We start from the raw sequence: 12,574 nt of genomic DNA, 5'->3' as shown, positions 1-12,574 counted from the left end.
AATCTAAAATTCAAAGAGATATTCTTTATACAGGTTGAAGTCAGCAACGACTACGTTAAACAGCTCATTCTAACATGATGTAGTCAAGACGTAGGAAGATTTGCATAACACCACCCAAATGTTCATACAAAGAAAGACGTAGCTTTAATTTTTGGTGCTGCTGCCACCGCCAGGTAAGTGAAACTTTGTTTGGCCTTCCAAATGAGGACACAACTAGAAATGTGGTTAAGTGGCATTTAAAACACTGTTCCGGAACAGTTCAACTCAAATATTCAGATGTGTGCAGCACATGGAGATAGACTAAGAGATAGAGAAGCCTACAATGCCAGTGTCTGTTTCTATAAAGTGGGGCAATTCCAACTTTGCAAGGGCAGTCTGGCGCTTCTGACTCATAGTCTTTAGGTACATTTTTATATTTAAAGAATTTGCCACTGATGATTCAAATTCAGTGCAGAGTGACAATTGTTGCTTTTCATTTCTCCGATCTCGAATGCAGACATTGTTTTATCTTTACACAATGCATAAAAAGAGTACAAGTAATTATAATCAGTAATTATGTCCCCACTGGATGCAACAAAGGCCTTTTTTATAATGGGATTTATTGGCTTTGCAGACAGAGCATCACATTACTGAAAGGGGCGTAAAAAAATAAATCAAATGCATGAGGAATTCAGCTAAAACAGATTACATCACACCAAATACGCAAAATAATGTTATTTTTAGCAATGTCATATGAACCCTTTAATGTGCATTTTGGTTGATCGGATCACATACCCGTTGGACAAAGACACATACCCATTTAAACCTGGTATTTTAATCTCTTCTGTCCAGATTACCTCAAATTACCTCAAAGAAGATCAAACATTTTATGCCTGAGTTACAACAACTTCTCTTGCTGTGGCGAGACATCAAATTTTGTCATGGCGCCATGGACACGCCCAAAAACTCAAGGTCTCCACATTTTAACATTGCACAGGCCTTTAGATTATACTGACCACAAAAAATACATTAATGTCAAAAAATTTCTAGGAGTAGTTTGTTGCAGCGTAAAACATGTCACTTCCTGTTGCCTGCAGGTGGCGCTATGACTATAACTGAATATGGGCATGTAGATCTGTTAAGGGCAGAAGTCTTATCTAACATGTGAAGTTTGGGGCAGATTGGACATTGTATGTCTTGGTTACAGCAACTTCCTTTTTCATGGCGAAACATTGAAATTTGTCAGGCCGCCATGGACACGCCCTTTAACTAAACCTCAAGATCTTCGCAATTTAACATCGCAAAGGCCTTTAGATTACACTGACCAAGTTTGGTTTTGATCGGAATAAATCTCTAGGAGGAGTTCGTTAAAGAACAACCCCTGAAAATGGCAAAAACAACACCAATTTTGCAGAGAAAATTCTAAATAACCGACTTCCTGTTGGGATTCAGATTTCGTACCATGAGACTTTTTCGTAGGTATTGGTGAGTTACATGTGTATACCGATTTTTGTACATGTAAGTGAAACATAGCTCGAGGCGCATCCGTTGAAAAGTGTATAGGTGGCAGTATTGAGCCATTTTGCAACACCCGATGGAATATTGGCCTTCAGATGTGTTCAGGCCAGGACTCTTATCACACCTGTGAAGTTTGGGGAAGATCAGACATTTTATGCCCGAGTTATAACATCTTTTAGTCCAAAGGCGAGACATCGAACTTCGTCACGGCGCCTGACACGCCTTTTAACGAAATCTTTATCTTCACAACTTAACATGGCACAGGCCTTTAGATTAGACTGACCACAAAAAAGACACTGATGTCATAAAATTTCTAGGAGTAGTTTGTCGCAGTGTAAAATATGTCACTTCCTGTTGCCAATATGGTCACTGGCATTGTCAATGGTCAATGTATGTCTAAGTTACAGCAACTTTGAAGAAGAAGAAGAATAGACGGAGCAGATACAAGAGGGTCCTCGCACCATCGGTGCTTGGGCCCTAATGACTAGTTAGACTTTTGATGACTACAGCGCCACGCAGAGCGTTCTCAAAGAATTCTGCTAAAGATTACCCAAGAGTCTCCTGGTCTTCGTTTCTGAGTTGCCAACAGTTTTTGGTGCCGTGACCTGGATAGAGCTTCTCATCTGAAACCAGATTGAAACTGCAATCTCAACAAAGCACCAGAACGACCAGACACAGGACCAGTTTCTTCCCTCAGGCAATCCATCTTATGAACAGCTGATAATAACGGCGAACACACTACACTTTATATTTATATACACATACACTTTATTTATCTAACACACATACTTAGTATACACTTAAATTTTGCACATAATACACATGTACATGCTTGGGCCCTAATGACTAGTTAGACTTTTGATGACTACAGCGCCACGCAGAGCGTTCTCAAAGAATTCTGCTAAAGATTACCCAAGAGTCTCCTGGTCTTCGTTTCTGAGTTGCCAACAGTTTTTGGTGCCGTGACCTGGATAGAGCTTCTCATCTGAAACCAGATTGAAACTGCAATCTCAACAAAGCACCAGAACGACCAGACACAGGACCAGTTTCTTCCCTCAGGCAATCCATCTTATGAACAGCTGATAATAACGGCGAACACACTACACTTTATATTTATATACACATACACTTTATTTATCTAACACACATACTTAGTATACACTTAAATTTTGCACATAATACACATGTACATACATAACTGCATTTTGTAATATACCTGCCTACAATTTTCATTTGTATATTGTCATTCACTATCTACTTATTTATATTTTTTATTCTTTTATTATGCGTTTTATGTTCTGTCGCTGTCATTCTGTTGTACTGCGGAGCTTCTGTCACGAAAACAAATTCCTCGTATGTGTAAACATACCTGGCAATAAAGCTCATTCTGATTCTGATTCTGACTTCATTCCAGACTTAATCTTTCTGTTCAGCCAATGGTTGGTGAGTGTAACTATCCAAAAGAACCTTGAAAAGAAAAGACCAGTATCCTCAGCGCCGCCAGAGAAGAGTTAACAAACAGCTGTAGAGTTTGGTTAATTAAGTTACCCTCTAAAAAATATATTTTAGAGATGAAAGTAATCTTCCGTTTAGACAAGGAAGATTAGCATCACATGCTAATATTTTGCTTATCCTCTGTGTCTGGCAGGGAAGTTTAGCATAAAGTGCTAGTAATTTGTGTTTTTATCCTCAGCTTGCCAGGGAAGTGTTAGAAGTGTCCTTTTGTGTCAGAAAGACTTTACAAAATGTTGAGAAGGAATGCTAAGCTGATTCCAATAACTAAGAAAGGTGGACTAGCCACTCCTTCGTGGACAGTGAGTTCAAATCCTTGTTAGGACAGCACATGGACTCAATTGTGACAGAGTCAGTCAGATTGGATCTGATAAAGAAATTTGGTATTTATTCAATACAGAAAAGCCTTGCCATTCTTAGATCTAACTTGGTCTAACAAAACTCTCAAAAGTAATCTAGACAGTTTAGTTACTTGGGAAAGAAACACTGATGTTAAAGCCAGAGTAAAGATTGCAGCAGCATCTTTTCAGGTCAAAACAGAGAACCAACAAAAAAGTAAAAGTCCTAAGGAGGAGGGCAGTTGACATTTTTGCGGTAAAACTGGACACTGGATGAAAGTGTAGAAAAAGCAAGAAGACATTAAGAGAAATGAACAGCTTTACTCAGCTCCTACTCGGTCTACCTACCACTCTGAAGCTGCCCCTCCCCACGTCACCTAGCTGTTGGAGCAGTTTGCTCAGATGTTAACTGTAAGGGCTGTGAGTGCTTAACTTCCCCAGTAATGTACAGTATTGTTCAAAATAATAGCAGTACAATGTGACTAACCAGAATAATCAAGGTTTTTAGTATATTTTTTATTGCTACGTGGCAAACAAGTTACCAGTAGGATCAGTAGATTGTCAGAAAACAAACAAGACCCAGCATTCATGATATGCACGCTCTTAAGGCTGTGCAATTGGGCAATTAGTTGAAAGGGGTGTGTTCAAAAAAATAGCAGTGTCTACCTTTGACTGTACAAACTCAAAACTATTTTGTACAAACATTTTTTTTTTTTCTGGGATTTAGCAATCCTGTGAATCACTAAACTAATATTTAGTTGTATGACCACAGTTTTTTAAAACTGCTTGACATCTGTGTGGCATGGAGTCAACCAACTTGTGGCACCTCTCAGCTGTTATTCCACTCCATGATTCTTTAACAACATTCCACAATTCATTCACATTTCTTGGTTTTGCTTCAGAAACAGCATTTTTGATATCACCCCACAAGTTCTCAATTGGATTAAGGTCTGGAGATTGGGCTGGCCACTCCATAACATTAATTTTGTTGGTTTGGAACCAAGACTTTGCCCGTTTACTAGTGTGTTTTGGGTCATTGTCTTGTTGAAACAACCATTTCAAGGGCATGTCCTCTTCAGCATAGGGCAACATGACCTCTTCAAGTATTTTAACATATGCAAACTGATCCATGATCCCTGGTATGCGATAAATAGGCCCAACACCATAGTAGGAGAAACATGCCCATATCATGATGCTTGCACCTCCATGCTTCACTGTCTTCACTGTGTACTGTGGCTTGAATTCAGAGTTTGGGGGTCGTCTCACAAACTGCCTGTGGCCCTTGGACCCAAAAAGAACAATTTTACTCTCATCAGTCCACAAAATGTTCCTCCATTTCTCTTTAGGCCAGTTGATGTGTTCTTTGGCAAATTGTAACCTCTTCTGCACATGCCTTTTTTTTAACAGAGGGACTTTGCGGGGGATTCTTGAAAATAGATTAGCTTCACACAGACGTCTTCTAACTGTCACAGTACTTACAGGTAACTCCAGACTGTCTTTGATCATCCTGGAGGTGATCATTGGCTGAGCCTTTGCCATTCTGGTTATTCTTCTATCCATTTTGATGGTTGTCTTCCATTTTCTTCCACGTCTCTCTGGTTTTGCTCTCCATTTTAAGGCATTGGAGATCATTTTAGCTGAACAGCCTATCATTTTTTGCACCTCTTTATAGGTTTTCCCCTCTCTAATCAACTTTTTAATCAAAGTACGCTGTTCTTCTGAACAATGTCTTGAACGACCCATTTTCCTCAGCTTTCAAATGCATGTTCAACAAGTGTTGGCTTCATCCTTAAATAGGGGCCACCTGATTCACACCTGTTTCTTCACAAAATTGATGACCTCAGTGATTGAATGCCACACTGCTATTTTTTTGAACACACCCCTTTCAACTAATTCAACTAATTGCCCAATTGCACAGCCTATTTTATTGTTTGGATAAAAAAATAGAATTTAAATTAATTGATTTTAACAAAATAATCATTAGTTGCAAATCTAATTCGTTTTTAAAAAATCTATTTTAGCTAAAACTTCTAAAACTGTATCTTGTTTACAGGGTTCGTACAAAAACTGCAAAATGTAATTCCAGGACTTTCAAGGACTTTTTTTAGCATTACTTTTTTGGTTTTTAAGGACTAAAATCAGAGATCTCACTTATCAAACAATATTGTTATTATCTATCAAATTCTAATAAATTAATAAAACAAAATGGCACAAATAAAGTGCAGCACAAAAGCCTGCAATGACTGAGGCAACTTTTACCCTAAAAGATATTACGGCAAAATTATTGCTTTCATTATTCAAACAGATTTTTTTTTTTCATGAATATGATTGACCTGAAGAATGAAAGCAGTATCATACACTTGGGATATTATGAGCCTTATCACCATTTATCAACACTTTATGTGACAATACACATGAGATATACAGATACTTGGTTCACTAGAATGAGTCAATATTTTAAGTTTTTCTTTTTTTTTTTAAGACAAAATATTTGTCATTTAATCACAAATCAAAACAATGCAGTTGTATTTTAAAATGTTTTAGCCCCCCTGGAGTTGATCCCCTCATATATCAGTCCCTCCAGAAAAACGCAGATCATTTTTGTGATTGTTGCGGGCAAAAATCCTTGATTTTGCGGCAGGTTTTCATAAAAATGTGATGGAATATGCGGGATATTTTTGCAATCTTATGCGATGAAATTGCAGGAACTTGCAAAAACTGAGGTTTGATGAAAAAGAGAAAAAAAATTCTATCATTCGCCATCCTCATACTCATCCCTCTGTAACACACCGGGTAACTGCTTCGCGCTGTCTTTTGCGCATATTTTTGTTGGCAGATGAGAATGATTTGCGTCCTTCACCCTGGTTGCACCACGGGCTTCACAGATGATGTTCATGTCGCACAATTACGTCACTTCATAAGGTTCATAAGGATTTACTTGTGTGAAGTAAATGCAACAATTTTCAACTTTCTGCTAAGATGTGTGATTTTTTTGCAACAAAAAATTATTATTATTATGAAATCATGCTACCTCCGCATATTTTGCTTCCTGAAATCGGCAATTTATGTGGCGAAAGTGCAGTGTATTTGAAAAAATGCGACCCCCGCATAAATATGCGGCCCTTGGCTGATTATGCATTAAATCAGGTGATCGCATAATCAAGTTTTTCTGGAGGGACTGATATATACGTTATGAGGAATCTTCTCCTGATATCCCCGTAAAAATCTCAAATTACACTTTTAGTTCAAGCAATACATCAGTCGAATCTGTAAAGGGTCTACTTTTATTTGTATCTACACGATAAAACTTTGAGCATTTATAAAATAAAGAAAACAAACTCTGTCTGCAGCCTTGGTCTGCAGTGTAAATCTAACCACGCAAACGAGGTGAACACGGTATTGATATTTTAATGTTCCACATGAAGTGCATGTATACGCCCATATCACAGAAAACAAAGCAGTGAGACTGTTCTAGTTTTTTATTTTTTATTATTATTTTACTGTTTGCTTCGAGCTGAGAGGAATAAGACAATTCACCCCAAGAAGATGTGCTGAGGATTACCTCAGAAAAAAAGAATGAAGCTCTTAATCCAGCAGAGATCATACACAAGTCTTTTCTTTGTTTTTTAGTTTTTTTCCAAACTATAATTCCTGACTAAATGTATAATCAAGTGAAACATTATGCTTTTTATTTACATAATCTAAATGTTGTACTGTACTACTAGTATCAGTGACCATCACAATATTGTTAATAATGTAGTTTATCATTTAATTTAAGAGCTCAAACAATATACACTTTAGAAATGCTATTTATGTGATGTTCATGTATATATTTCAACAAGACACAATACCAGTCAATACCAGTTTGCTAAAGCAGTAATATTGTTCAATATTTGTACTATTTAAAATAACTGCTTTCAATTTGAATATGAGATCAAAGCTAAATTTTCAGCATCCAAATAGATAGCATCCTAATAAACTGTTTAACTGCACTTCCAAGTGAATCTCAAATTATTTTGTGAGAATTAAATCTATTCTAAATAAACTACAAACAAAAACATATACATTTATTTTGTCCTCGCATTCTTTCTTGTAACTATTCTCTCTCAGTCACATACCTGACTGAAAGGCTCATTATGCAGCTCATTATGTGGGCCTTTGTCTTTTCAGTTGTAAATCACAATAATATTCATGATAGCTGATGCCTACTCACATATGCCCTCTACAAACAAAAAGTGTCTTAGAAAATTTAAATGTATTGTTTTCTGTGAGTAAACAAGATGATTTTCACATAATCTTGAAGCAAAAATTCTAGACATGCTCCAGGTTTAACAGTCTTATGATCAAATGTTCTGGATGTGTTTTATGACCTTGTTTCAGTGACTTCAAAATTTTAGTTTTTCACTAATTATGCATAAACATTGTTTTCTCAAAGACAAAATCATGTACATATATGATATTTATATATTATTGTAGCCAAGTTTGTACTGAATACAGTGTTTTCAGACACTAGCCACTAAAATATTTAGAAGCAACTGAAAAAAAAGCACAAAAGTCAGGGCATGTCAAAACTTCTCCAGGCCCCTAAAACCTCCTAGACCTGAGAGGGTTAACAAATCTAGGGCTGTAACTTATGATTATTTTGGTAATCAAGTGATCTATTGATTATTTTGACAATTGAGTTATCTGAAAATTTTGAGTTATACAAATAGACCTAAGTGAAAAACAAGCTTACTACGAACTACTGATTAGATTCAGGCATGTATTTTTTTCCTGAAAGCAGGTCACCTACCTTCTGCTTTTAGAGTGGCAGGGAATGTCATGTTTTAGACTGTTCTCCTCTATCTGTAACGTGTGGTTAAATGACCCATCCAGTTCCTGCACTGTCACTTTAATAGGGCCCTAACAAAAAACAGAATGTGTAAGTTTTCAATATGCACATAATCATTGTCAGACCAACTAGAAGACTAGCTTCTCTCACACAATTTTCCATCTGATTTTCAAACTGCAGTCACTCACCACATATTTCTGTGTGCCAGATGACGTGTAGTCCTGACGGATCTCAAGTTCCAAAACATTTCTTTTCCTGTTGAAAGCAAAACTTCCAAAAAATTTTACGACCCCACTCTGGTCTCTGAGGTTGAGTCAAAGGAAGTAATATATTAAACTACAGTCTGCATGAGCTCAAACTTCCTAAATCAAGTGCAACGTAAATTTTGGTAACACTCTAGTTTAGGGACCAATTCGCAAGTTGCTTAATAGCATGCATATTACCATTATATTGGCTGTTTATTAGTAATTATAAAGCATATATTAAAGGGTTAGTTCACCGAAAAACATTTTTTTTTGTTAATTTTCACACCCTCAGGCCATCCAAAATATAGGAGTAGGACAGTAAAGAAGATTTGAAACCATGAGCTAAAATCATGGACCTTGAGGATTGAAAAAAGTCAGTGGCTGATCATCTTGGAGAATAAAACAAGAAAAGCTGAATAACAAGGAACTCAAAATTAATAAATGTGGCACATGACAATATATTAAGAATGTTTCCCTTTGTAAAAGCTCAATATATATCCTCAGGAGGCACAGGTATTCATTTTGTTTACCATGATTTTTTTATTCTCAAATACGGGCAGCCACTGAATTGCATGAATTTGATTAAATCACCAATGACCACGATTCCAGCTAAAATCTTCTTTATTGTTCTACAGAACCTCAAAGAAATAAAAAAATAAAAAATACAAATGGCCACTTTAACTGTAATATCACTGGATACTGCGACACAGAGTCATCACAAGCTGGGATAAGGGCTAACCCCACTAGACAAGCGATTCGATCACTCATGCTTCCAAACGTTTGCTCTGGAAAAGAAACTGGATTTTATTCAACTCAGTCAGTCTACACTGCATGAGATTGTTGTGTGTTTGTTTTCACTGAAACATGGCTTAACGACAACATCTCAGACTCCACTACTCAGCTACACGGACTTGCCTGCTATCGAGCAGACAAAGACAAAGCACTGTCTGGTAAGGCTCGTGGGGGTGGCCTGTGTGTGTATTTCAACAAAGAGTGGCGTAACAATGCTGTGGTAATGACAAAAAATTGCTGGTGGAGTTTATGTTTGTGAAGTGTCGACCGTTCTATCTGCTGCGGGAGTTCACGGCCATTGTTATTGGAACCCAGATGGCTTTTTCATAATAGCCGGTGACTTCAACCACGCAAAAAAAAAAAAAGACAGTTTTGCCAAATTTCTACCAACATCTGAGCTTTGCAACAGGGGGAAAAAATACACTGGACTCCATTTACATAGCAGAAAAGAATGCGTACAAGGCTATACCCCACCCCCACCTCCGGTACTTGGATCACATCTCTGTTATACTAATTCCAGCATACAGAACACTTCTGAAACTCGTCAAACCAGTTCAAAAACTCAACATTACGGGACTGCTTTCAGTGCCAAGACTGGAACATGTTTAAAGAGACAGCGACCTACAACAACCTCACAGAACTGCAGGAGTACACAAAGTGTGAGTGCCTACATAAAAAAGTGCATTGATGATGTGACAGTCACCAAGATCATCACCACACATGCAAACCAAAAGTCATGGATAACAGAAGAGGTTCATGGGATGCTAAAGACCAGAGCTGAAGCATTCAGATCTGTAGATAAAGCAGCTGTCAAAACAGCAAGAGCCAATTTGTCCTGTGGCATCAAAAATGCAAAACGGTCATATGCCCAAAAAAAATCAATCACTTGACATACAGCAGAGAAACATGGAGCCTGTGGCAAGCCATTCAGACCAACACTAAATACAAACTCCCGCCACAGGCCTGTGATGACGACACATCCCTCCCAGATGCACTCAACCACTCTTATTCATGGTTTGAAATGCAGAATGACACACCTGCACAGAACTGCCCATACATCCCAAATGACCAGTCTTTGTATGTCTCCAGCCAACAAGGAAGACCCTATCTAGGATTAACCCATGCAAGGCTGCGGGTCCTTAAAACATACCTGGGCATTTACTGAGAGACTGTGCTGAACAGCTGACAGATGTCCTAACAGAAATCTTCTGCCGCGTTTAAACCAAAATTACCTGGAACATTTGTACCAGGAACTTTTTTCACCCCAGACCTGTTGCTTTTTGCGTTTCCACCACGGTCTAAAGTACCGGGAAGATTAGGCAAATAGTCTTGGTGAAGTAGGTCTGCACGCTTTTCTCAGTACAAAGTTACCACAATAAAGATAGTTTGCAGTTTGATGTTCAGATTTCTTTTGTCTAGAAATACCCAGTGCACTGTCATAGACATGCAAATAATACAGAATATCATTCTCCATGATTCAGGTGACGCTGTCCTTTGGGCCGAAATCAGTTTGTTTGTTTTTCGTAGATGAATGATATTCGGTATTATTTGCATGTCTATGATAGTGCACTGCGTATTTATAGTCAAAAGAAATTTGAATATCAAACCGCAAACTATCTTTACTGCAGGTACAAAGTACGCACATTTTGGACTTGCATCCTCGGTAGTTCGGACTCCGCTCATTTGTCTCGGGAGTGTGATGTCCGTGACGACGCACATCCGGTAATTCTGCAAACAGCAGCGTACTTAAATAACATCAGTCAGCTTGCCTAGGCTTCTGCAATTTTTCCTCACTCTATATTAACAATAAAACGAAATAGGATATCAAAATACCACTGCCTTTTCATTTTCATTTAAACAATAATGAGAATTAAATTTACTTAGTTCAGGGAAATGTGTATATATAAAGCTATTACAATGAAACGAAATACATCAATTTGCCTTTTTTATTTTTTATTTTAACATATAGATAAATTAAATACAGACCAAAGATTACCTGTTTGATTTACCCAAAACAAATTATTTTATTTGCCGATTTCGTCTCAGAAATCGGCAAATCACATTTTTAAATAGGCACTGTCTTTATAAATAAACTACAGATTTGAGTTTTAAACAACTACATTCCTGCCTGAAATACTTTTAAAATTACATTTCATGACACAATAATGCCGCGTTTCCACCGAAATTACCCGGAACATTTGTACCAGGAACTTTTTTTCCCAGGAACTTTTTCCTCCCAGACCTGTTGCTTTCTGCGTTTCCACCACGGTGTAAAGTACCGGGTAGATTAGGCAAATAGACTGGGGACGTAGGTCTGTGCGTTTCTCAATACAAAGTACCGCTGATTTAAAAAAAAAAAAAAGGTACGCTGATTTTGGACGTGCATCATCGGTAGTTAGTTCTGACTTCGTGCATTCAACTGGGGAGTGTGATTTCAGCGACGACGCGAGTCCTGTAATTTTCCTCTCTGTATATTTACAATAAAACGAAATAGGATATAAAATACCACTCCCTCCTTTGGTTTTCATTTAAGCATAATAACAGCTGCAGAAATTTACTTAGTTCAGGGATATGTGTATATGCAGCCATTACAATGAAACGAAATATTATATAAATTTGCCTTTTTTATTTTCATTTTAACATATAGATAAATTGAATACAGACCAAAGAAAACCTGTTAGATTTACCCCGCAGCTGAATTATGTTATGTTTAACCACTAAAGAGACATCAGACAGCGGCACATATCAGAAGGTCTAGCCGAGGTAAGGCTGCTCTCTGCGGATACATGAGGACTGAGCTCCCGCTGATCGAGTGTAGCTCACCGTCTATGAGATCGGCGAAACACATTTTTAAATAGGCGCTGTCTTTATAAATAAACCATAGATTTGAGTTTTAAACAACTACATTCTCGCCTGAAACACTTTTAAAATTACATTTAATGACACAATAACAGTAATATTTGAAAATGATCCGAATAAATGGTGTTTGAACTCAACCAATGCTGCGTGAACTCCGATCGCTTTGGCTACTGTTATTTTCCCCTCAGTATATTTACAATAAAACGAAATAGGATATAAAATACCCCTGCTTCCTTTCGTTTTCATTTAAACATAATAACAGCTGCAGAAATGTACTTAGTTCAGGGATATGTGTAATGTTATATACAGCCATTGCAATGAAACGAAATATTATATAGACTTGCCTTTTTTATTTTCATTTTAGCATATAGATAAATTGAATACAGACCAAAGAAAACCTGTAAGATTTACCCCGCAGCTGAATTATATTTTATGTTTAACCACTGAAGAGACATCAGAGCCAGCGGCACATATCAGAAGATCTGTCCGAGATGAGGCTG

General features: G+C 37.4%; 1 protein-coding gene across 3 annotated transcripts in view; it reads right to left on the bottom strand.

Annotated features, from left to right (window-relative positions):
• The window catches only part of taf2 (TAF2 RNA polymerase II, TATA box binding protein (TBP)-associated factor), a 139,461-nt gene that overhangs the window by 92,802 nt on the left and 34,085 nt on the right, over window positions 1-12,574 (bottom strand). For all 3 annotated transcript variants that reach the window (XM_026250973.1, XM_026250974.1, XM_026250975.1), the window contains exons 13-14: window positions 8,367-8,481; window positions 8,140-8,249 (exon numbers count right to left, since the gene is read on the bottom strand). In XM_026250973.1, the coding sequence (XP_026106758.1) occupies window positions 8,140-8,249; window positions 8,367-8,481 (225 nt within the window). The remainder of the gene's footprint in view (window positions 1-8,139; window positions 8,250-8,366; window positions 8,482-12,574) is intronic.

Source organism: Carassius auratus, unplaced genomic scaffold, assembly GCF_003368295.1.
Source record: "Carassius auratus strain Wakin unplaced genomic scaffold, ASM336829v1 scaf_tig00026259, whole genome shotgun sequence".
NCBI lineage: Eukaryota > Metazoa > Chordata > Actinopteri > Cypriniformes > Cyprinidae > Carassius > Carassius auratus.
The sequence above is the reverse complement of the archived record's forward strand: the minus strand, read 5'-3'. Positions and strand labels throughout refer to the sequence as shown.